Source organism: Cetorhinus maximus, chromosome 2 (genome assembly GCF_964194155.1).
Source record: "Cetorhinus maximus chromosome 2, sCetMax3.hap1.1, whole genome shotgun sequence".
Lineage (NCBI taxonomy): Eukaryota > Metazoa > Chordata > Chondrichthyes > Lamniformes > Cetorhinidae > Cetorhinus > Cetorhinus maximus.
This window is the reverse complement of record NC_135880.1, coordinates 39,787,416-39,814,618: the sequence shown is the minus strand read 5'-3', so window position 1 is coordinate 39,814,618 and position 27,203 is coordinate 39,787,416. Positions and strand designations below refer to the sequence as shown.

Below are 27,203 nucleotides of genomic sequence, written 5' to 3'. Positions count from 1 at the left end.
AATGATGGCGGGGTGGACCCTGCTCTCTTGCCCACATGTCTGTCCGTGGCTTGCTGCATTGTTCCAGGGAAGCTCAACGCAAACCGGAGGAACAGCACCTCATCTTCCGACTAGGCACTTTACAGCCTTCCGGACTGAATATTGAGTTCAACAACTTTAGATCTTGAACTCCCTACAACTACCCCTCCCCCCACCTTAAACCAGCTTATATTTCACCCCTTTCCTATTTTTACTTAGTTCTGTTGAAGGGTCATGAGGACTCGAAACGTCAACTTTGTTCTTCTCCGCTGATGCTGCCAGACCTGCTGTGTTTTTCCAGGTATTTCTGTTTGTGTTTTGGATTTCCAGCATCCGCAGTTTTTTGTTTTTATCTAGCCTGTGTTATCTTGCATATCCTTTGAGTTTATTTCAAAGGATTACAGTTGGTGGACATAATGGGCTTTGCAAATCAAGCCTGCTAACTGTACCAAAGAGTTTTCTGTTGTATCTCCCAAGCTCTCTTTTCTGATATGAGGCAAATGTAATGAATTGCACAAGCTGCATTATTTAAACCTTCCAAGAATCTATGTGAAATTACTTGTTATAGGCTGTGCTGAATATCAAAGTGATCACTTGTGTGTGTAAAGCTGCTATATTCTCCTTGTTTGGACTTCCTTCATTCAAATATACATGCTTTCTACTCTTAATTTGGTTAAAGCCGGTTTTAATTATTTGATTCCATTTTATTTAGCTTGAAATTGCAACTCGATTTATTTATGTTACTTAATTCAAGTTATTGGATCATTCAGATTTTTAGTGCAAATAAGATTTAAAATGGACACGGCAACAATTAGCAAAAGTGAATTATACTGTAATTTGCATGTCTTGCACTGAAGTAACCAATTTTATTTGCTTGGCAATTCTTGTGAAATGCAAGCATGGAGAATGTTTTAATAGCTCAGACGGTACCTGCACCACCTGGTATAGTATTGTAACATGCAAACAGAGTCCAGGTCTGCGCCATGTTTGGTGAACTTGACTTACAATTGGAGAGGGGGTATAATAATTATCTTCAGTGTTCCTGGGTGAAGGAGGGAAAACATCAACAGATGGTCCTACTGTGGAGCATTATTTGAGAATTCCTTTCCTGGAGGAAGCTTCACTTTTGGGGACATGACTAGTTGAATTGTGTAGAACTAGTCTCTTGGGTCATTGACTGATCGCAAACCGTCCACTCTTGAGCTGGAGGAGAGTGTGCATACTTGAATGGGTTGAACTAAATTATTCACAAAAAACACAGAACAATGAAAATAAATGTTGTAAGGTTTACTTTTTAAATGTTTTTCTGTATTCTCTACTACACAATGAAGTTGGAAATATGAAAAGGACGGGTTTTTGTTGCATTAAAATGTTCAACTTTCAACTAGTGGTGAAATGGATTCTCTCCAAACTATTCCATTGGTTTTCCAGTTGATTTTAAAATGTGCGAACTACTTTTGTCAGATAAATATGTGAGACCTGTGTTTCGAGGGCTAGTTTAAGAGTTCAAATTGAACAGAGACACTTGAAACATTTTCCTTTGTGCACATTCATGCTGCAGAATTCTACCTGATTTACTTCTTGTTGTGCCCCACTCTGAACTCGTTCACAAAAATAAATAGCTGTTTAGTACAGAACTTGAGTATTGCTGAAAAAAAGATTTTTTTGTAAAAGCTTTTCATCTTGCACTCAGGACAATTTGCAAGAACACCAAATGTAAAGGGAACAACAATTTAGACTGTATGAGAAGAGAGTGTTAATTGGTTGGCAAGTGGACTCTGGTAGAGGCGTTGCCATGGAGAATGTACCAGTTGATGGTGACAGTTAACAGCCAAGCATTGTTTGAAATTTAACCCAGGCAACTTTACTCTGGTTAAGGCATTTCCCTGAGGAATGAACCAGCGAATAGCTGTCACTTATTTTTTTTAGCTCAGACAGGCGCAATTGTGTGCACATGTTCTTTCTGTCTGCAAAGAACAGGGCCCGGTGTATTAATATATGTAGCTTCCAATACACACAAATGCACCATACTGTGAGCCCGACTGACAACCTTAAATTGATTGTCAGCATAATTCTTAGAACACAGGATTGTTTAGCAAACGTTGTCCAATTATGGAATCACATCTAATGTTAGGCACTGTGATTTGAGTTTTGCAAGCATGCGCTAGTTGGTACAACCTGTACCTTGCCTGTTCTGAACAGAGGAAGGGATATGCAGTTTGATACGATCAGCCAGTCTTTGGGACGTATGGCCTACATACTTGGCATCACACTGGCACTGAAATTCACACACCACATTACTTATTTGTGTGATAAACAGAATGTCTTTTTGGCTTGATGGCAGCATCCAGTTAGTGGTGAAAGCCACTCGTGCATAGCAGTGTGAAACAGCTAGCTTCACTTGTTGCCCAAAGTTTTGAGATAGCTTGCCCTTCCAGGGTAATCTGAGGTAGCTCCCACTTTCCCCAGTCCTTCATGAACCAAAACCCATTTCTCCCACACCAATCTTTGAGTCACGCACTTAACTCTCTAATCTGATTTACCGTATGCCAATTTGCTTGTGGCTTAGAGTTAATCCAGAGAGTATTACCTTTGAGGTTCTGCTTTTGAATTTAGCCCCATGCTGCTCATACACCCTGAGCAGAGCCTCTTTCTTAGTTCTGCCTATGTCATTAGTATCTACGTGGACCATGACCACTGGATCTTCCCCCTCTCAGTGCAAGTTCCTCTCCAGCCCAGAGCAGATGTCCCGAACCCTGGCACCGGGCAGGCAACACAGCTGCCTGTACTCTTGCTCTTGGCTGCAGAGAACTGTGTCTATTCCCCTGACTATACTGTCCCCTACTACCACTACATTTCAATTTACTCCCTCTGCTTGAATGACTTCCTGTACAGTGGTACCATGTTCAGTTAGCTCATCCACTTTGCAGCCACCGCTTTCATCCACACAGGTTGCAAGAACCTCAAACCTGTTGGACAGTTGCAAAGGCTGAGGCTTCTCCGCTTCCACCTTCTGGGTCCCCATATCTGCCTCTCTCTCCACCCTGTCCCTGACCACTGATTAAGTCAGAAGACCCTATCCTAAGGCATGTGACCACCTTGAATAAAGCGACCAGGTAACTCACCCCTTCGCTGATGCATCACAGTGTCTGCAGCTCGGCATCCAGCTTAATGACTCTAAACCGAAGTTCCTCTGAATGCAGACACTTAATTGCAGATTTATTTGCCCTGGATCGCAGTGGAGTCTGGGAGCTCCCACATTTTTCAGTTGCAACACACCACCTGCCCTGCCATTGTTGTTATGTGTTAGTTAATTTATTTTTCTTAATTCATGATTAATAAACCCTGCTACCACTAAGAAGCTTTACTACTATTAGGAAACCTTACCACAAATAATGAAACCTTACAATTACTAATGCATTACCTGAGTTTTGAAAGATAAATGAGTAAAATAGCCCCAACCAATCAATTTCCTGTTTTGCTGTGAGGTCACACTTTGATTTTCCTGTACTCAGCCAGTCCGTTCTGGAGCCAGAGACTGCCCCCCACCCACACCACTCCCCCACCTCCTTGGCCCTGGCGTTGTCCGCTCCATTCCCCTCAGCTTGCCCTCCCTTCAAACCCCACCTCAGCCCTTGGGCTGTCCTCTCCGTGCCCCCCACCTCGCCCCTGACCTCTCCACCCTACCTTGGCCCTAGCACTGTCCCCTCTCTCCTACTTAATCTGACTCCCGGTTACTCTTTTGTTAAGGCAACAGTAAGACACACAGATTTTAAAAGACCCAGGCAAAGTGAGACACAATACCCTGAACCAGTCAAATTAAAACTGAGTTTTCTTAACTTCAGCTCTTTGAAGACAGAAGTTGAGGCATAGATGCTGACGGCTTTTCACACTTGTTAGATCGTAAAAATGGCTACCCTTACATACAGCCTTGGCTCCTTAATACATATTTTCCCCTTTGAATGCAAATTCCCATTGTTTCACTATATCTTTGGACTTTACCTTTCTGAATATAAAAATATCTCATAGCACTAAGTGTTACCAGTAATCTTTGGGAAAAATAAGCACACTGTTTCTCAACTTCACCTGGCTATCTCCTATACTTATCTATATACTTACACTATTACATTACTAGATGCATGCATTAACATAACAATGTATATACAAATCGTTCGTATCAACAGAAATCATTTCAGCTCAGTGTCCAGGTTTTAAATGTCCAATTTTCCCTCTAAGCTTCAAACTCTTGATAATGCATCTGCAATCAGATTTTCTCGTTCTGCTATATGTATAATCTGTAGATTAAATGGCTGCAGTAATAAACTCCATCTGAATAACGTTGTACTTCTGTCTCAAAATTTGTCCAGAAACTTCAAAGGATTGTGGTCGGTACAAACAATTTCTGACGAATTGTTGGCAACATAAATCTCAAAATGCTGCAATGCTAACACCAAATCCAAAGTCTCTTTTTCGACCATTGAATATCTTCTCTGTTGTACATTCAATTTCGTGTAAAATACCCTATTAGTCTTTCAATTCCATTTTCTTTATCTTGTAACAGTACGCCCCCAATCAATGACCAACTTAAATTGCTTGGCATAATTGGGTGCTGCCAAAGACACACACACACAGATACCACTATTTTACAATAAATTCCAATAATAATATTATGCCTTCCTGACAATCCCTTTTGAATGGGGAGACCCATGGCTTTAAATGTTAAAAACTGTCCCCTGTCCAATGAGCAAGACTCTTAGTGTCAGCAATGGCTCAGTTGGTAGCACTCTCGCCTCTGAATCACAAGCTTCCAGGTTCAAGTCTCACTCCAGGACTTGAGCACAAAAATCGCGGCTAACACTCCAGTGCATTACTGAGGGATGTTGCACTGTTGAAGGTTATGGCTTGCTAAACCTCATCAGCACTCTGAAGTGGATATGGAAGATCCTAAGGCACTATTTTGAAGAAGAGCAGGGGAGTTACCCCCAGTGTGTCCTGGCCAATATTTATCCCTCAATCCATATCTCAAAAACAGATTATCTGGTCATTATCACATTGCTGTTTGTGGGAGTTTGCTGTGCGCAAATCGACTGCCATGTTTCCTATATTATTATAGTGACTACTAGATGGCTGCAAAGTGCTTTGAGATGCGCAGTGGTCATGAAAAGCACTACATAAATGCCTTTCCTTCTTCAAATATGACACCGCCCCACAAATTTGGCACACACATTTCCCCACGTTAAAGAATTGCTCAAGTCCACTCCAGAAGCTTGAGCACATAATCTGGGCCACACTGCAGTGCACTATTGAGGGAGTATTGTCTGTTAGTGCCAATTTTGGATAAAACCTTACGCTAGATCCCATCTGCTCTGTCAAGTGGACGTAAAATATCCAATGACATGGGAAAGGCACAGGGAAGCTTCCCTGGTGTCATGGTCAACATTGATATCTCAATCAAAGTAAACTATCTGGTCCCTTATTTCATGGCTGTTTATTGGGCCTTGCTGCAAGCAAATCTACCTAATCGTAATTTCACTTCAAAAATACTGCATTGGCTGTGAACCATATTGGGACATCCTGAAAAGTGCTTAAATAATGCAAGTTTTTTCCTTATTTCCAAAGCTGATGCATTGTTTATAGGGTGTTAACTGAGAAGACAGTAGCACTGATGTTGACATCAACCCAGGCTATTCTGCCTTCACAGCAAGAACACAAGGACAGGCATGGGACAGCAGCAGAGATTTAGTTAGTTCTAAATATGCTTAATTCAGTGTGAATATGCAAGCAGAAGAAATAGTCAAGAACTCGGGTCTAACCTATGGCTTTACCATTTTATTATTTGTTGCAAGAACTCTGTACTGCATGATTCCACCACATCAATGTGCATTTTCTGCGATATGGCAGTAGGCACCTTTTATTAAGCTGCTTCAATTTAACCTAAATGAAGACTGGATAGGGAAATGCTTGAAGTGAATGAATATACATCAGTATAAGTAGGATTGAATACAAAAATTTAGTCAGGCGTATTGAAATTGTTTTTATATCTGGTCATTATAATGCAAATAGCGTAATACTAAAGATGCAGGCCTGTGATAATTTCTGGATTAGATATGTTTTAAAATGCTGATACAGTGTAACTTCACTGAGAAGTGAATAGAACCTCCAGGCGATCGGTGTCAATGGCCATTCATGCTGTTACTCAAGGGGTTCCACCAATTGATCACCCACCAAAGTTACACCAGGAGGTCAGGATAAAGACAGTGCAAACTAAGAGCCAGCACATCTGAGGATTAGTTATATGATTAATCTTGGGTGAATATTGGATGTTGGACAAAACTTTCATGTGCAAATGAGTGAGGGGGAGACAGGGCATTGTGGTAATGTCACTGGACGAAAGTTATTCTCAGTAATGTAACTACCACCAATTGTCATAAAAACCCATCTAGTAAGGGGGGGGGGGAAATCTGCCAACCTACCTGATCTAGCTTTACATATCACTCTTAACGGCCCTCTGAAATGACCTAACAAGCCACTCCGTTGTAGCAAGCCACAACAGGAAAGTCAAAAAGGAATAAAAACTGACGGATCAGGCATCAACTTTGCACCAGAAACCTCAGTGGCACACCCCAGCAGACAGGACAGACCCAGCAGTGGCGACAGCACAGTGGTATACAGTCGGGAGGCAGTTGCCCTGTGAGTCCTCAACATTGACTCCAGACTCCATGAAGTCTTATGGCATTTGGTAAAGCATGGGCAATGAAACTTCCTGCTAAATACTACCCACTGTACCCCCTCCACTGATGAAGCAGTACTCCTCTATGTTGAACACCACTTGGAATTACTGAGGGTGGCAAGGGCACATAATGTACTCTGGTTGGGTGGATTCAATGTCCATCACCAAGAGTGGCTCAGTAACACTATTTCTGACCAAGCCACTAAGTCTCGAAGGTCATATCTGCCAGATTGGGCCTGTGTCAGGTGTTGAGGAACCAACAAGATGGAAAAACCTACCAGACCTCACCAATCTATCTGTCACAGATGAACCTGTTCAGGTTTAGGTATAGGAGTGACCACTGCACAATCCTTGTGAAGCCCAAGCCCTGCCTTCACTCTGAGAATCTCTCCATCATGTTGTGTGGCACTAGCACTGTGCTAATGGGATATTTCAGCACAGGTCTAGCAACTCAAAACTGGGCATCCATGAGGTTCTGTGGGCCATCAACAGCAGCAGAATTGTACTCAACCACAAACTGTAACCTCAAGGCCTGGCATATCCCTCACTCTACCATTACCACCAAGCCAGGGGATCAACCCTGGTTGAATCAAGACTGCAAGAGGGCGTGCCAGAAGCAGCAACAGGCATTCCTAAAATAAGGGGTCAACTTGGTGAAGCTATAACATAGGACTACTTGCATGCCAAAGAGTGAAAGCAGCATGCGATAGAACCAATTGATCCCACAACCAATGGATCAGACCAAAGCTCTGCAGTCCAGCCTCAAGCAGTCATTAATGATAGTGGACAATTAAACAACTAACAGGAGGAGGAGACCTCACAAATATCCCCATCCCCAATGATGGGGGAGCCCAGCACATCAGTGCAAAGGACAAGGTTGAAGCATTTGCAATCATCTTCAGCTAGAAGTGCGGATTGGATGATCCATCTTTGCCTCCTCCTGAGGTCCCCAGCATCACAGATTGACTTCAGCTGATTCAATTCACTCCGCATGATAGCAAGAAATGGCTAAAGGCACTGGATGATGCAAAGGCTGTGGGCCCTGACAACATTCCGGCAATAGTGTTGAAGACTTGTGCCTCATAACTTGCTGTGCCCCTAGTGATGCTGAATCAGCACAGCAACAACATTGCACTTAGTTGACAATGTGGAAAATTGCCTAACCATCTCCTATTCACAAAAAGCAGGACAAATTCAAACTGGCCAATTACTGCCCCTTCAGTCTACTCTCGATCATTAGCAGAGTAACGGAAGGTGTCATCAACAGTGCTATCAAGTGGCATTGACACATCAATAATCTGCTCACTCATGCTCAGTTTGGGTTCCACCAGGACCACTCAACTCCTGATCTCTTTAGAACCTTGGTCCAAACATGGACAAAAGAGCTGAATTCCAGAGGCGAAGTGAAAGGTACTGCTCTTGACATCAAGGCAGCATTTGACCAAGCGTGGCATCAAGGAGCCCTAGCAAAACTGAAGTCAATGGGAATCGAGGGGAAAGCTCTCTACTGTTGGAGTCTTGCCAAGCACAAAGGGAGATAGTTGTAGCTGTTGTAAGCCAATCATCTCTGTCCCAAGACATCACTGCAGGAGTTTTTGAGGGCACTGTCCTTGGCCCACCAGCTTCATCAATGACCTTCCCTCCATTGTAAAGTCAGAAGTGGGGATGTTCACTGATGACATTGCACAATGTTCACCATTCTCGCCGACTTAGATACTGAAGCAGTCAGTGTCCATATGCAGCAATAACTGGACTACTTTAGCTGGTAAGTGGCAAGTAGCATTCATGCCATGCAAGTGCTAGGTAATGACCATCTCCATTGAGAGAAAACCTAACCATCTCCCCTCGGCATTCAATGGCATTGCCAATATTAAATCCCCTACTATCAACATCCTGGGGGTTACCATTGATCAGAAGCTGAACTGGACCAGCCATTTAATTACTCTGGCTACAAGAGCAGGTCAGAGACTGGGAATTCAGCAGACAGGGACTCATCTCCTGATTTTTCCAAAGTTTGTCCACCATCCCCAAGGCACAGGTCAGGAGCCTGATCGAATACTCTCCACTTGCCTGGATGAGTGCAGCTCCAACAACACTCGCGAAGCTCAACACCATCCAGGACAAAACAGTCTGCTTGATCAGCACCCCATCCACCAATTTAAACATTCACTCCCTCTACCGCTGATGCACAGCAGCAGCTGATTGTACTACAGAAAGATGCACTGCAGCAACTCACCAAGGCTCCTTCAACAACACCTTCTAAACTCTCAACCTCTAGCATCTAAAATGACAAGGGCAGCAATACATGGGAACAGCACCACCTGGAAGTTCACCTTCAAGCCACCCGCCATCCTGACTTGGAAATATATCGCCGTTCCTTCAATGTCATTGATCGAAATTATGGAACTCCCTTCCTAACAGCAATCTAGCTATACCGCATGGAGTGCAGTGGTTCACAAAGGCGGCTCATTACCACCTTATCAAGGGCAATTAGGGATTTTTTTTTCTTTATTCATTCATGGGATGTGGGCTTCGCTGGCTGGGCTAGCACTTATTGCCCATTCCTAGTTGCCCTTGAGAAGGTGGTGGTGAGCTGCCTTGAATTGCTGCAGTCCATTTGTTGTAGGTACATCCACAGTGCTGTTAAGAAGGGAGTTCCAGGATTTTGACCCAGCAACAGTGAAGGAATGGCGATATATTTCCAAGTCAGGATGGTGAGTGACTTGGAGGGGAACTTCCAGGTGGTGGTGTTCCCATCTATCTGCTGCCCTTGTCCTTTTAGGTGGTAATGGTCGTGGGTATGGAAGGTGCTGTCTAAATAGCCTCGGTGAATTCCTGCAGTGCATCTTGTAGATGGTGTACACTGCTGCTACCATGCGTCGGTGTTGGAGGGAGTGAATGTTTGTGGATGTGGTGCCAATCAAGTGGACTGCTTTGTCCTGGATGGTGTTGAGCCTCTTCAATGTTGTAGGAGCTGCACTCATCCAGGCAAGTGGGGAGTATTCCATCACACTCCTGCCTTGTACCTTGTAGATGGTGGGCAGGCTTTGTGGAGTCAGGAGGCAAGTTACTCGTTGCACAATTCCTAGCCTCTGACCTGCTCTTGTAGCTACAGTATTTCTATGGCTAGTCCAGTTCAGTTTCTGGTCAATGGCAACCCCGAGGATGTTGATAGTGGGGGATTCGATGATGGTAATGCCATTGAACATCAAGGGGCGATGGTTGGATTCTCTCTTGTTGGAGATGGTCATTGTCTGACACTTGTGTGGTGTAAATGTTACTTGCCAGTTGTCAGCCCAAGCCTGGATATTGTCAAGGTCTTGCTGCATTTGGACATGGACTGCTTCAGTGTCTGAGGAGTCACGAATGGTGCTGAAGATTGTGCAATCATCAGCGGACATCCCCACTTCTGACCTTATGATGGAAGGAAGGTCATTGATGAAGCAGCTGAAGGTGGTTGGGCCTAGGACACTATCCGGAGGAACTCCTGCAGTGATGTCTTGGAGCTGAGATCACTGACCTCCAACAACCACAGCCATTTTCCTTTGTGCTAGGTATGACTCCAACCAGCGGAGAGTTTTCCCCCTGATTCCCATTGACTCCAGTTTTGCTAGGGCTCATTGATATCACACTCGGTCAATTGCTGCCTTGATGTCAAGGGCAGTCACTCTCACCTCACCTCGGGATTTCAGCTCTTTTGTCCATGTTTGAACCAAGGCTGTAACGAGGTCAGGAGGTTAGTGGCCCTGGCAGAACCCAAATTGGGCATCAGTGATCAGGTTATTGCTAAGCAAGTGCTGCTTGTCAGAATTGATGATGAGCCCTTCCATTACTTTACCAATGATGGAGAGTAGACTGATGGGGCGGTAATTGGCTGGGTTGGATTTGTCCTGCTTTTTGTCTACAGGACATATCTGGGCAATTTTCCACATAGCTGGGTAGATGCCAGTGTTGTAGCGATACTGGAACAGTTTAGCTAGGGGCGCGGCAAGTTCTGGAGCACAAGTCTTCAGTACGATTGCTGGAATGTTGTCAGGGCCCATAGCCTTGCAGCATCCAGTGCCTTCAGCCATTTCTTGACATCATGTGGAGTGAATCGAATTGACTGAAGACTGGAATCTGTGATGCTGGGGTCTTCCGGAGGAGGCAGAGATGGATCACCCACTCTGCACTTCTGGCTGAAGATTGTTGTGAATGCTTCAGCCTCATCTTTTGCAATGCTGTACTGGGCTCCTCCATCATTGAGGATGGGGATATTTGTGGAGCCACCTCCTCCAGTGAGTTGTTTAATTGTCCACCACCATTCATGACTGAATATGGCAGGACTGGAGAGCTTGGATCTGATCTGTTGGTTGTGGGATCGCTTAGCTCTGTCTATCACTTGCTGCTTATGCTGTTTGGCATGCAAGTAGTTCTGTGTTATAGCTTCACCAGGTTGACACCTCATTTTTAGGTATGCCTGGTGCTGCTCCTGGCATGACCTCCTGCACTCTTCATTGAGCCAGGGTTGATTCCCTGGCTTGATGGTAATGGTAGAGTGGGGGATATGCTGGGCCATGAGGTTACAGATTGTGTTCGAGTACAATTCTGCTGCTGCTGATGGCCCATAGCGCCTCATGGATGCCCAGTCTTGAGTTGCTAAATCAGTTCGAAATTTATCCCATTTAGCACGGTGGTAGTGCCACAAAACACAATGGAGGGTATCCTCAATGTGAAGCCAGGAGTTCGTCTCCACAATGACTGTGCGGTGGCCACTCCTACCAAAACTGTTACAGACGGTTGCATCTGCGGCGAGGATGAGGTCAAGTATGTTTTTCCCTTTTGTTGGTTCCCTCACCACTGGCCGCAGACCCAGTCTAGAAGCTATGTCATTTAAGACTCTGCCAGCTTGGTCAGTAGTTGTGCTACCAAGCCACTTTTGGTGATGGACGTTGAAGTCCCCACCCAGAGAACATTCTGCACCCTTACCGCCCTCAGTGCATCCTCCAACTTATGTTCAACATGGAGGAGCACTGATACATCAGCTGAGGGAGGGTGGTACATGGTAATCAGCAGGAGGTTTCCCTGCCCATGTTTGACCTGATGCCATGAGACTTCATGGGGTCCACAGCTGATGTTGAGGACTCCCAGGGCAACTCCCTCCCGAATGTATACCACCGTGCCACCACCTTTGCTGGGTCTGTCCTGCCGGTGGGACAGGATGTACCCAGGGATGGTGGTGTCTGGGACATTATCTGTAGGCTATGACTCTGTAAGAATGACTATGTCAGGCTGTTGCTTGACTAGTCTGTGAGACAGCTCTCCCAATTTTGGCATTAGCCCCCAAATGTCAGTGAGGAGGACTTTGCAGGGTCGACAGGGCTGCAATGCCAGGTTGTCTGTCTGGTTTCATGTGTCTTTGTTACGACTGAGTGCTTATGAGGGCATTTAAGAGTCAACCACATGGGTCTGGAGTCACATGTAGGCCAGACCAATTAAGGACGACAGACTTCCTTCCCTAAAGGGCATTAGTGAACCAGAAGGGTTTTTACAACAATCGACAATGGTTTCATGGACTTTTAATTCCAGATTTTTATTGAATTCAAATTCCACCATCTGCCGTAGTGGGATTCGAACCCCAGCCTCCAGAGGGGTCTCTGGATTACTAGTCCAGCGACAATACCACTACGTCATCACCTCCCCCAACAACACCTGTATCCCAGGAAAGATTATTGAAAAATTGAGATTAAGCTAAAATGCTGTAAATAGCAAATGCCAAAAATTCTCAGTAAGGGTAAAGTGCCATGTTGTTGTACAGCTAATACTGCACCACAAGCACAGCACTTGCCTTGACTACTTAATTTCCGAATTCTGCTAAAGATGTTATTCATTTTACTGTTTCATTTCTGTTCCAAGTGAACTAATTGTTTGTACCATGGATGATTGTTAAGATGAGTGCACATATCCTGCTAGTGATTAGGATCTACATATCATCTTAGAGTCTGACTGTTGTTATCAATAAACCTTTAAATGGTCACATTCAAGGTTATTCCAGTCTGAAAGGGATCAAAGTCCTGTAAAAATTCCAAAATGCAACTTTATCTGTGCTCTGTTCAATATAGTTCTGTTAACTGTCAGCCATTTTGCACATTAAATCACAGAACAAGCCATTCACTCTTTTTCTGGCAGCAACAGTATGTAATGTGTGCAGCGCACAGAAGGACTAAAGTCATAACTTTTTTGGTTATTTAAAGTGACAATAATAAAGTATGTTTTGGAGGATAATAGCCAGTAAACGCTGCTTGAGGAGCTTCATAAGGTCAGCTGATGTTCTACGGCTTCCAAACTCCTTAAACATTTGCCTTGATTCTTCATCTCACTAGCAAAACCAAAAAAATGAGAAACTTTTAGCTTAAATTGAACTTAATGGAATTGAAGGCAAATTATTAACCTGGTTGGGAAATTGGCTGAGCATTAGGAGATGGAGAGCAGGCATAATGGACAGGTACTCTAATTGATAGGATGCACCTAGTGGTGTTCCGTAAAGATCCATGTTGGGACCTCAAATATTTTTCATTGTATCCAAGTTTGCCAAAAACACAAAGATAGGTGGTATCATAAGTTGCAAATGAGAAGGAATAATTACAAAGAGATATTGATAGATGGAGAATCATTAAATTGTTACAGCACCAGTGAAGACCATTCAACGTTCGCGTTCATGTCAGGCCTCTGGTAGTCCCGCTCCCCAGCCCTTGCCCCAAAGCCCACAAGATTGGTTTTTCATGATGCTTATCCAATTCCCTTTTGAAGGTCAGTATGGAACCTGTCTCCACCAGCTCTCAGGCAGTGCATTCCAAATCTTTACTACTAGCTAAGTAAAGCTTTCCTCATACCAGTATTGGTTCTTTTGCCAATCACTGCAAATGGGTGTCCTCTAGTTCTTGACCTTCCTATCTAGAACCCACATAACTTTGAACATCTCAACCAAATTTCCTGTCATCCTTCACTTCTCCAAGGAGAGTAACCCCACCTTCTCCAATCTATCCCTGTATGTGAAGTCCCTCATCCATGCAACCATTCTTGTGAATTATTCATTCATGGGATGAATGTGTCACTGGCTAGGTCAGCATTTGTTTCAGAGAGCATTTGAGAGTGCTGTGGGCCTGAGTAAGGACAGCAATCAATAGTTTTGTGATTAACTTTCAATTCCAAATTACACTAGCTGCCATGGTGGGATTTGAATCCATGCCCCCAGAGCATTAGCCTGGGCCTCTGGATTACTAGTAGAGTGATATTACCACTACACCACCATCTCTCCCTCCCTGCACCTTCTCTGAAGCCTTCACATCCTTCCTAAAATGTAGTACCTAGAATTGGACACAATACAAGCATCTTATACAGGTTTGGCATCACTTCTGTCAATTGTTATTTTTAAAACAAAAGTTAATAGATTGTTTGGCCAAAAGTATTAAAAGATATGGAGTTGGATCGCATGTACCAGCTATGATTTCATTGAATAGTGGAACAGGCTAAAAGGGCTAAATGTTCCTGTGTACCTATAAACAAAAATAGCAGTGGATGGATTATGTATTAAGCCAGGGGAAAAAGCAAATCTTTTCCATGTGTATTGGAAAGTATTGATTCAGATCTGTGTAACTGAACCCAAAGTAAGATTCAGTAAAGTTAGATTCAAGATTATTCAACAATAAGTATAAAAAAGGAAAATTTCCCCCAGAACCCCAAAGTGGTATTGAAATGCAGTGCATTTTTTTTTGTAAACTCCATTCCCCAAACTAGAATAGTGAGCTGAACTTCTTTGAAAAAAAAAAGTCACTCGGCTCTCCAGTCCTGCTGGGTTCAGGACAACCGGGGCAAATTTGAAATTAGCCATGGTTCCCGTTTGTGATCGCACTCCATGAGTCTTGTAAGGTAGTACGTAGGGTGAGGGCAGAATTAAACTGCATTTCATTCAATAGCCTGTAAAGACACCTAATAGCCTCACATGGGCTACTTGGGCAAAGAGGTACTTGGAGTTAGAAATTCACCTCTGTAGCATTCTTCCCTCACGCTGCTACCATTATTCCTGAAAACTGAATTTCTGTGCAATTTAAACAGAAAATCAGAAAGTTTGCATAACATCTTTAAGGTCCATCAACAATACAAGACTTTCAAGAAGTCATTTCCGCTGCACATTTGGAAGCCATATGCTAAGAATTCTATAGTTAGGCACAAAGGTTAAAAATACAGCATGGAGTTATATACCCTTTGAAGTGCTGAAGTCCGCATGTGTGCAGCAGCCAAACAATATCTTCATGATTAAATATTAACCAGCACACTAAGTGAGGCTGCTTCAAGAAGGTCACCTTCTGTACCAACAATAGTAATACATATACACACAAAACCAAAACTTGTACATCATCGCAATAGCATATTTAAACTTTTAAAACCAGATAAGTACCCTCTAATGTACTGTTTTTAACATAAACCACAAACTATTAGTAGAGACAGAATTAAGATTTATAATTCCAATAATTGCAGTATTTTGAACTTCCTCCATTATAAACTATAAATAACAGACTTTAGCAAGCAACTGGTTAACTGTCCAAATTGTGTATTCATCAAAGTAAAAACATGCCTGACGTTTTCCACACTTTCACAACATGTGCACCTGCTAGCCTGTTTCCATAATGTGTGCCAAGTGCTCACATTTTGGTACCATCACAAAGCACATGTGAGGAGCCTGCAATAGGACATCCCCACAGAATAAAAGGTTATATCTTAATTTTCCTAAACAAGCTTAAATTTTTAAACATGTGCTGTAATGGTGAAGTTCTAGTGAATATATACAAACATGGTTTACATCAGGGGATGACAAAATTAACCAGATTTTCTAAACTAATAGTGGCTTATTTCTTTAGTGAAGAGAGAAATCACATTATCAACAGCACAAGGCTCAATTTCCTTCTCAGACTAACATACAATTTTTGAATAATGTCTAGTTTAATTTTTATTCGTTCGTGGGATGTGAGCATCGCTGGCTAGGCCAGCATTTATTGCCCATCCCTAATTGCCCTTGTTCAGAGGGCATTTTTAAGAGTCAACCACATTTCTGTGGGTCTGGAGTCACATGTAGGGACAGCAGATGGGTTTTTATGACAATCGACAATGGTTTCATGGTCATCATTAGACTTTTAATTCCAGATATTTATTGAATTCAAATTACATCATCTGCTGTGGTGGGATTCGAATCTGGGTCCCCAGACCGTTACCCTGGGTCTCTGGATTACCAGTCCAATGTAGAGCACTGCCAGTGAGGCTAAAGTTTTTATTCAGCCAAAAGTGCTGAAGGCTTGTGCACCAGAGTTAGCCAAGCAGTTTCAGTACAGCTTGAACACTGGTATCTGTTAGAAGAATGGCCAGGTATGTTCTATCCACAAAAAAGCAGGATAAATCTAACAAGATCCAATTAGCAATATTCCCAATCCCAATAATGCATTGTATTGGAAAGCAACATTTATAGTCAAGTGATACTTGTTCACCAGTTTACCAACCTACAGATGTTCAGCTCAGCCCCTGCCATAACCAATTGTCTCTAGATCTTATTGTAGTCTTTATTCGGACATAGGTGCAAGAGCTGAATGATTGGAGAAAATTGAAAGCCTGTCTAGGCCCAATATGCCTTTCCAGCATCCTGTAGCTGGTGATTTGGGTACATGGAGGGATATTGCTAGGACCAAAGTCTAAGTGTGGATAACTGCATCACCAAATGAAATCCCCATGTCTGCAGCACATCTGTAAATGCAAAAGAGGTAATAATTCAAAAGGGGTAATTATAACCCCAAATACTATAAATACTTGTTTAATAGTTGTTTGTTGAATGGCATTTGTAAATCTATTTCCTGGGTTTGTAGTTGATTAAGATTGGAAAAGTGGGTCAAAGATGAGTCGAAATTTTCCCTCTGTGCATATGCTTAAAGAAAGAATTGCATTAATATAGCGTCTTTCAAAAGCTCAGAATGTTCCAAAGCTGTAGAGCCAACAAAGTGCAGTCACTAATGTAATGTAAAGAGCTGTTGTCGGCAGAAGAGAACACTCCAGTGGCCCTCAGCCCTTTTAGTTTGGTGCGTGCAAAGTTGGCTAGGGTTGTGCACTTCGTCAGTGACTTAGAACAGATGGGAATGGGCCTCTGTTTGTCCCATCCTCACATCTGCTGGGTGTTGCCATTAATGAAAGCCAGTGATCAAGCATCTAATGCAGCTGGGTTGTGCCATTTCCAGCATCATGGTTGACTAAAACATTGTACGACACATCCCACAAGTGAGTATATGATTTGGATGTCTCAGGAGGTCGGTGTTTACATAAAAATGCGAACCAAATTTAAATTTTGTTTAACTGTCATCATCTGTCTCTTTTTGTATATTTGCAAGTTTTGAATCTGTTGCAAAAAGCAGAACTTGACCGATAACTACAAATGGTATCTCTGCCATTCTGGACATAAATGGCAGCACAAAGATTGGGCAAGTGCCTCCTCCATTCAGGAAGGATGCTGATAAAGGCATAGCTGTAGCTTGACCAGATGCAACAGTGGATGTTGACTCCAGAATGCAGTTTCATGGAGCGGGAAATCTGAGAGAAGCAGCCTCCCCTTGTTGTATACTATTAACTTTGTAATGCCTATGGAGAGCTGTAGTCGAATGGTTAGGCTGATATGCTGTTCACAAAGAAGATTAGAACTTTGTATGCCAATGGCTGGAAGCTATATAGTCATACTGAGCAGGGAGAGCTCAACCTATTAGAGGTGGTGAGTGCTGCTCAAATGTGGGCAGCTTTCAGTGTGCACGTTAGCAACGTTAGTCACCTGTATTTATATACAATTGGTAATGGAAATACAAATATGACCCAAGATCACATCTGGCTCAGGTAGAATCGGGATGACAGCTGCTACAAGTGCCAAACGTATCTAGTACCTAAAAATCCTCTGATTTTCCCGAGGAATAAATGACTAAGTGCTTTTGATAACTGAGTCAGAGTGTGAACAGTGATTGATCGTGGACTCAGCTTAGATCACCAAAGCGTTTCCTGCAGCTAAGAACGGATGGTGGAGGGAGATTGGTTTTCAAAAGGGAATTTGATAAACGCCTGAATGGAAAGAATTTACTACAGAGGAAGGGAGGGGCAGTAGACCAGCAAAATTGCTCTTACAGAGAGAGCTGGAATGGGCTTGATGGCCTCCTTCTGTGCTGTAACCATTCCATAATTTTATGGATTAAATATTGTGACCTGTTTGTCAATGTACAGTGGGATGTGTATGATGTATCCTGGATAATGACTCACAAGTTATATAATAAAGATAATTGACCTGGACAACATTCAGGCTTGGACTGATATGTGGCATCTAACATTTATTTTATTCGTTCATGGTGTGTGGGCGTCGCTGGCTAGGCCAGCATTTATTGCCCATCCCTAACTGCCCTTGAGAAGGTGGTGGTGAGCTGTTGCCTTGTGCCATGCAAGTGTTAGGCAATGACCATCTCCAGCAAGAGAGAATCTAACCATCTTCCCTTGATGTTCAATGGTATTACCCACAGTCCCACTGTCGATATTCTGGGACTTAGCATTGACCGGAAACTGAACTGGACCAGTCATATAAATACTGTGGCTGCAAGAGCAGATCAAGGGCTGGGAATTCTGCAGAGAGTAACTTGCCTCCTGTCTCCCCAAACTCTGTTGACCATCTATAAGACACAAGTCAGGAGCATGATGGAATACTCCACTTGCCTGAATAATTGCAGCTCCAACAACACTCAAGAAGCTTGACACTTTCTAGGACAAAGCAGCCCACTTGATTGGCACCTTAAACATTCACTCCCTCCACCACCGACACACAATAACAGCAGTGTGCACCATCTACAAGATGCACTGCAGCAACTTACCAAACCTCCTCCGATAGCACCTTCCAAACCAGTGATCTCTACCACCTAGAAAGAGAAAAGCAGCAAATGCATGGGGACACCATCACCTGGAAGTTCTCCATCAAGCCTCAAACCATTCTGAATTTGAACTACATTGCTGCCATTCCTTCACTGCTGGATGAAAATTCTGGAACTTCCTCCCCAACAGCACTGTGTGTATCTACAATGGATGGACTGTAGGGGTTCAAAAAGGTGGCTCATCATCATCTTCTTGAGGGTAATCAGGGATGGGCAACAAATGCTGGCCTTGCCAGTTTTGCGTACACCCCACTAAAAAATTTGCAATGCTAAAATATCCTTCTAACATTCTTATTTGATGCTTGAGCTTTTGACAACTATAAAGATTAGTTCACAAATCCACAGCTTATTTCAGCCTTCTAGCAACATGATTATGCTGTACAACAAATGGGCCATTTATCTTTTCAATATGCTAAACTTCCTTCAAAAAACCTGTGTCAGAAAGACCGATTTAGAGAATTTCTGAACACTGCAGCCACAGTAACTGGGTGTAAGACAGTGTGATCAGTGTAGTGAGGCGTCATATTCTCTAACATGAAATCAGATTCTCGAAGCTTTACATCTATTGAATATTTATAAAGCAATAAAAAGTAGCAGTAAAACAAAATGCAGTTTGCTCTGTTAAATTCCTTTTGATAGTGTGAAGTTACGGTACACTCTGGAATCTGTGTTTAACTACTGTTATGAGCCTCTGATTTACTGGTTGGATAAATCTGCCTTTTCAATCCACAGAACAGCTGACCTTAGTCAACATGAATAGGTTCACTGCTGTAACACCTTATGGACTTGTTAACAGAAGCTGGGAGAAAAAAGGCTGAATACAATTGCTGAGTAGGCAGGGCCTGCTGACTAATCAGCTGGATTGCTGACTGAGACGGTGACCCTGAGCCTAGCCATTCTTTTATATGTCCATTGTGGTGTAGATAACCGGATCCTTACTGAATTATAATCACTGATTAACCTATTTGACTGGTTACAACTCTAGTTTCTGCATACTGACATCTTCTGGTAGAATTGAAGTTTAACAGGCAGCAAGGACTGGAAAATCAATTCTGCAAAACAAACTAATCCGCATAACTTTTTTTTGACATAAGGTAGTTATTGAAACTGGAATTAATTCACAGGCCGTAACTATTTAAATGCTACTTGGTAACTTGATTTCCCTGATTATCCATTTCTAATTTCTCTCTGATGTTTTCTTACCAGCTTTTCTAGTTGTTCAGGAGTGGGATGATCACTATGTTCTTCTGCACGCTGATGTGATTGTTCATGTGTGTGCCCCATCTCCTTTCTGTACTTTTAGTTCTGAGTCCTGATTCTATAAAGTACTTTATCATGGAGATAGCCCTCTAATGTCATATATTGGGGTGCGAGAAGGGAATATTTTTGGAATTTCGGTACTGTGATTTGAACTCAACTCTTGAGTTCAAACTCAACTCTTCTCCATCCCATTCCTTGAACTGAAACTTAAGAGGCTAAACTTGAATTCACAATATGGCAATTTTAAACTAAGAAATTGCTGAGCTCTGACTTGTGTCCCACGGGTATTACTGCAGCAGATGTTCATTTGTACATGATTGATTCTTGTTGGTCATTGAAAGCGTTCACCAGCTGATAATTTCATTTACCCTTGTTTTGCGATAACATATCATTTTGTTTGTATTTTAAGTGTGTAATGCACAAATTCAGTTGATTCCCTGAAGATCTAACACTGGCAAATTACAACTTATGGCTCGGGTATTATACTAATTATTGCATTTAATCTTGTGGAGAAAATAAATGTGGCCAGAAGCGCATTTCCTAGCAGAATACTGATTTAGAAGTAACTCAATTTACAAAGATATTTGAAAACATCGAATTTAGAAAACTTCCCTTTAACTTCACCTCGATGTGTAATAATTCAGGCCCTGTGATGCATTGTGATGCAATCTAGTATTTTCTAGAAAAATGGAAAGCAGAATCATCTAATTGAAATTGAAGAGTATATCTGTTAAAATAATAGGAAATGTTGATCTATCCAGAGCTAGATTGTCAGAACAACCCTATTATAAAACAGGGAGACATTTCTAGAATGCATTTAAACAGTGCGTTCAACAAGAAATCCTTGCATTCATATGGCAGTATTTTAAGGCACTTTATCCACCACCTTAAACATTCACTCCCTCCTCCACCGACGCACGGCAGCAGCAGTGTGTACCCTCTACAAGATGCACTGCAACAACTCACCAAGGCACCTTTGACAGCACCTTCCAAACACATGACCTCTACCACCTAGAAGGACCAGGGCAGCAGATGCATGGGAACACCACCACCTGCAAGTTCCCCTCCAAGCCTAACACCATCCTGACTTGGAAATATATTGCTATTCCTTCACAGCAACTGGGTCAAAATCTTGGAACTCCCGCCATAACACCACTGTGGATGAGTTGGATGATTGTGGTACTGTTAAAGGGCTGTAGAGCTGGAAATGGTTACAGAAATGAGGATAGGTGAGGCTTGGAAAGTATTTGAACAAAAGGATGTGAATTTTAATATCAGTGCATTGGTGGACCAGAAGCTAATGCAGTTCAGCGAGCGTAGGGGTGATCGATGAACGGGACTTGGTGAGAGTTACCGTACTTTTTTCAGAGTCAGAATATTATAAGCAGTGGAGGAAAGTTGTAATTATTTCATCTCTGATCTGGGCAAGGAACGATCAAGTAACATAAAGGTAAAAGAAAAAATAGAGAATCATAGGGCAAGATTTTTGGGTCATCGGGCAGGCGGGCCCAGGAGCAGCTGGGAAACGGCCCTCCGCCCGTGATCGGCCCACGACCGCAATTTCACGCTGGCTGGCCAATTAACGGCCAGCCAGTGTGAAAGGCACGCGAGAAGCTCAGCGCTACTGGGGTGGGGACGGGAGGAGGGGGAGTGCAAGTCTACACATGTGTGGGGAGTGGTCACTGTAAGCTCCCTGAAGGCAGGGAGCTGAAGAATTTTAAAATCAAAATTAAAGACTTCGAAAATCGGGAAAAAAATGTACCCGCATAGGACTCACTCACATGAACAGGAACATAATAAACATTATGTGAAAACATATTTTTTTTTAAAATTGATGTCGGAAACCTCACCCTGCCCGTGGATGAGGTTTCCTAACAAAATATTCAAAGGCCGCCTGACCGATTCGCCCACCCGCCCACCGTAAGTTTGGACGGGCAGTGAAAAATAGCACTCGGATTGATTAATAGCCTTAATAGGCCTCTTAATTGTCGGCGGGGCGTGCTGCTGACTCTCATGTGCACCCGCCGACCAAAATACTGTGCGAGTGTGCGATGACATCGGACGCTTGCCCAACGTCGTTGCGCACTATTTCACGGTTGGGCATGTTAGGTGCGCGCCCGCATGCTGAGCGGAAAATCCTGCCCATAATTTTAAAATAGAGGGGTGATACGGTCAAAAACTAAGCTCATTGAAGTACAATGCACAGAGATGAAAACTAGCAGGTGCCAATCCAGGTGCCTGATTTTCCTGATCCTATCCAATCCCTTTTCATAGCGAGTCCCTGTTTAGTGAAGCTCAGACTAGGAACTGAGCAGTGTGAAAAGTTACAATGTCCAAACTTACACTTTTGAGGTGTTACCCTGCTGCCATTGCTTAGTAAGGACTTTGACGAAATCTATAGACATCTATGATCTATGGGAAATGAAGAGAAAATAAGTATTATGTATAGTGAAGTTTTGGAAGGTTAATGTGGTATGAATATTGAAGAAACCTGAATGGAATGTTTGATAGAATTTTTAAATATCTGCAAGTTTTTATAGTTAATTGTAATTTTCATTATTTTAGATGGATGGAAGCCTGTCTACATGAAGAATTACCCCCTACCACGGAGCTTGAAGAAGGACTGAGAAATGGAGTCTATCTTCTCAAACTAGCAAAGTTCTTTGCTCCTAAATTGGTGTCTGACAGAAAGATCTATGACATTGAACAAACAAGATTCAAGGTACCTAAATAGTTTGTCGTTACGGCATATTGATAAACTTAAATGGTAGACCTCTATGCCGCAACACATCTGACCAAACGTTGTTTTGCCATGGCTTATAACTGCGGTTCTCAAACTGGGGCCTTTCCAAGGGGTCTGGTGCAGGACCGGCTTTACGCGTGGACAACCTGGGCACTCGCCCGTGGTGCTGTGGTTAAAAGCTAAGCAAGTGAGTGGTGTACGGAGGTGTCCCCACTGTGCTCCTGATCTACCCTACTCCTCTACTCTACTACTCTCTCTGTGCTCTGCTCCCCTGTGCTCTTGCCCTCTCAGTGTTCATGCTTTCTTTTGTGTTCTGCTCCCCCTATGCTTCTGTTCTCCCTCTGCTTCCCTAGTGCTTTTGCTGTGCTCATGCTCTCTCTGGGCTCCTGCTCTCCCTCTGCTTCCCTCCTACTCTCTCTGGGATCCTGCCCTTTTTGGGCTCCTGTTCTCTCCATGCTCCTGCCAAGCCAGACTCTGCAGCAAGAAGTGGGCACACCCATTTCGCTGATACCTGTAAGTACATACCTGCTTTCTTAAAAGCAATATTAAAAATACATGCAGCATTTTTGTGTTATATAGTATTAAAATGGGCCCGTCAACCACAAACGTTTGAGAACCAGTGGCTTATAATAACCTTTTAACTTTGCCTTAGCCTTCCTCTCCTGAAGGTAGCAGCTTATTTTGCAAAATAATTTTAGGTGCCAGCACCTCTCCAATACCTCATTTAAGAATCCATTTCTTATATCCACTAGAATTTGTTCCTCCCATCACCCGAAGGTAGTGATGTGTTCTTGGGCATGGCTCCATGAGTACTCTCAACCTTTCAATGCCTCAGGAAGTGGCCATTCTTTAATGGAGAGGTCTGACAGACTGTTTGACCAGTGAAACCCAATCCTGCCCTTTCCCACATAAATGCTGCTTTTAGTACTAGCTATTAGTAGTGACAAGAAGTGGCAACCTTGCCTGAATTGTGTTTCTTTCCTCCTTGTCCCATCTTTCCCTTCCCAACCACCCTCCCCTTGGAGCGGTCCTTCAGTGATATAGTTGAAAATTATTTCCAGACAGAAGTCAATCTTGACAATGTCTTGATCGGTTTTGCTCGTATAGTACATTTACCTTTGCCATTCAGGTCATTGTAATTCAAAGTGTGTTTTAATGCAATTCATCTTCAGCTTTTCTTTTCTTCAAGCTCTGAAGTATAACCCTTTGTTATACTTGCACTTGCATCAAGTAGAACTGTTGCTTGTATTGAAACTCTTTGCCAATTTCCTGCTCAACTCTGTATTTGCAATGCTTGACTTAGAGGTTAAAACCTGCCATTTTCAAGTTTCGATGCTGCTTGCTTTTTTTTTCTCTAAGGAATGAGGTGTTATCACCCTGCGTTTTATGAAGGACACACTTTTTTCTGGGAGAAAGAAATTTCCTTGCAATATCAAGTGATCTGTTTCAGTAAAATTTATGTTGTGTTTGCAAACAAAAAAAAAAGCCTTGCTGCACATGTTTCACAAAAACAGTACCCATTTAAGGTCCAGTGCCACTTTGAATTAGGTGACTGTTGCTGGCAGGCTAATGATCATGCTGAGCTGTTTTCCAGTACAATGAGTAATCTGTTTCAAAGTACAGTTTTCTTGAGGCTTCAGACAGCTTCTTCTTGAGGGTATGTTCACAAAAAACAAAGGTTAACCTTTGAAACAGTTGGCTAGTGCTGGTTTATTCAGTTTAACCAGCTTAGTAAGAAAGCTTTTTTTTTATTCTTACCTCATTCAAGTGTTCTGGTCTTGAGTTGGGGAAGGGGTAGTTATTAAGGATTATAGAATGATGTATAAACGGACGTTAACGTCATGCTTCAGACATTGTATTGGTGACTTTTGACACCCAAGTAAATCTTCCTGTTGCACTGATTTTAATGGAAGAAGTGAAGAAGAATATGTAAATCTAAAAGCAGGCAGTGTCCACATGCAGCAAGATCTGATTGACACTCAGGCTTGGGCTGATAAATGGCAAGTAACATCCATGCGACATAAGTGCAAGGCAATGACCACCCCCCCTTGCTACTCAATGGTGTCATCATTGGTGAATCTCCCACTATCAACATCCTGGGATTTACCATTGACCAGAAACTGAACTGGACCAGCCATATAAATATTGTGGCTACACAAGAGCAGATCAGAGACTGGGAATTCTGCTGCAAGTAACTCACCACCTGACTCCCCAAAGCCTGTCCACCATCTACAAGGCACAGGTCAGGAGTGTGATGGAATACTCCCCACTTGCCTGGATGAGTGCGGCTCCAACAATACGTGAAATGCAACACCATCCGGGACAATGCAGCCCATTTGATCGGCATCCCATCCACCACCTTAAACATTCACTCCCTCCACCACCAAAGCACAGTGGCAGCAGTGTGTATCATACGGAGAAAGTGATGGCATAGTGGTGTTGTCGCTGGACTAGTAATCCAGAGACCCAGGGTAATGCTCTGGGGAACAAAAACAAAGATAGTTGGAAAAACTCAGCAGGCCTGACAGCATCTGTGGAGAGGAACACAGTAAACGTTTCGAGTCCGCATGACTCTTCATCAGAACTAAGGAAAAATAGAAATGAGATGAAATATAAACTGATTGAGGGGGGTGGGACTGGTAGAGCTGGATAGAGGGCCTGTGATAGGTGGAGGCAAAGAAGAGATTGCCAAAGATGTCATAGACAAAAGGACAAAGAGGTGTTGACGGTGGTGATATTAGCTATGGAATGTGCTAATAGTGACATTAAGGGTAGAAAGCAGGACGAGCAAATGACAGATAGCCCTAGTGGGGGTGGGTTAGGAGGAAGGGATCGAAGGTGGAGCTAAAACAATGAATGGAAATACATTTAAAAATAATAGAAATAGGTGGGAAAAGAAAAATATATATAAAAAAAAATATATAAAAAATATATAAATTATTGGAAAAAGGGGGATCGGAAAGGGGGTGGGGATGGAGGAGAGAGTGCATGATCTGAAGTTGTTGAACTCAATATTAAGTCCGGAAGGCTGCAAAGTGCATTGGAGAGACCAAACGCAGACTGGTTGACCGCTTTGCGGAACACCTTCGGTCTGTCCGCAAGCATGACCCAGACCTCCCTGTCGCTTGCCATTTCAACACACCACCCTGCTCTCATGCCCACATGTCCGCCCTTGGCCTGCTGCATTGTTCCAGTGAAGCTCAACACAAACTGGAGGAACAGCACCTCATCTTCCGATTAGGGGCACTTTGCAGCCTTCCGGACTGAATATTGAGTTCAACAACTTCAGATCGTGAACTCTCTCCTCCATCCCCAACCCCTTTCCGATCCCCCTTTTTCCAATAATTTATAATTTTTTAATATAAATATATATTTTTATATCATATATATATATATATATAACTTTATATATATTTTTCTTTTCCCACCTATTTCTATTATTTTAAAATGTATTTCCATTCATTGTTTTATCTCCACCTTTTAGCCCATTTCGATCCCTTCCCCCCACCCCACCCCCACTAGGGACATCTGTCACTAGCTCGTCCTGCTTTCTACTCTTTATGTCACCATTAGCACATTCCTTAACTAATATCACCGCCGTCAACACCTCTTTGTACCTTTGTCTATGACATCTTTGGCAATCTCTTCTTTGCCTCCACCTATCACTGGCCCTCTATCCAGCTCTACCTGTCCCACCCCGCCTCAACCAGCTTATATTTCACCTCATTTCTATTTTTCCTTAGTTCTGATGAAGAGTCAAATGGACTGGAAACGTTCGCTGTATTCCTCTCTGCAGATGCTGTCAGACCTGCTGAGTTTTTCCAGCTATTTTTGTTTTTGTTTCAGATTTCCAGCATCCGCAGTATTTTGCTTTTATCTTAATGCTCTGGGGACCTGGGTTCGCATCCCGCCATGGCAGATGGAGAAATTTGAATTCAATTTTTAAAAATCTGGAATTAAAAGTCTAACGATGACCATGAAACCATTGTCGGTTGTTGTAAAAACCCACCTTGTTCACTAATGTCCTTTAGGAAAGGAAATCTGCCATCCTTACCTGGTCTGGCCTACATGTGACTCCAGACCCACAGGAATGCCCTCTGAACTTGGGGGGCAACTAGGGATATGTAATAAATGCTGGCCTGGCCAGCAGCACCCACATCCCATGAATGAATTTAAAAAAATATAGAGCAACTCGCCAAGCCTCATTTGACAGTTCTTTCAAATTCATGACCTTTACCACCGAGAAGAACAAGGGCAGCAGGTCCATAGGGACTCCATCACATGCAAGTGCCCCTCCAAAATGCATGGGGACATCACCACCTGCAAGCTCCCCTCCAAGCCATTTGTTTACTGTCGCTGGGCCAAAAACATGGAACACCCAACCTAACAGCACTGAGAGTGTACTTCACCAGATCGACTGCAGTGGTTCAAATAACTGGCTCATTATCACCTTCTCAAGGACAAGTAGGGATAGACAGTCAAT

At 43.0% G+C, this 27,203-nt stretch overlaps 1 protein-coding gene across 1 annotated transcript in view; it reads left to right on the top strand.

Annotated features, from left to right (window-relative positions):
- Nucleotides 1-27,203, top strand: part of iqgap2 (IQ motif containing GTPase activating protein 2) — a 369,497-nt gene that overhangs the window by 136,924 nt on the left and 205,370 nt on the right. The window contains exon 3 of the mRNA XM_078563474.1: nucleotides 22,543-22,699. Within this exon, the coding sequence (XP_078419600.1) occupies nucleotides 22,543-22,699 (157 nt within the window). The remainder of the gene's footprint in view (nucleotides 1-22,542; nucleotides 22,700-27,203) is intronic.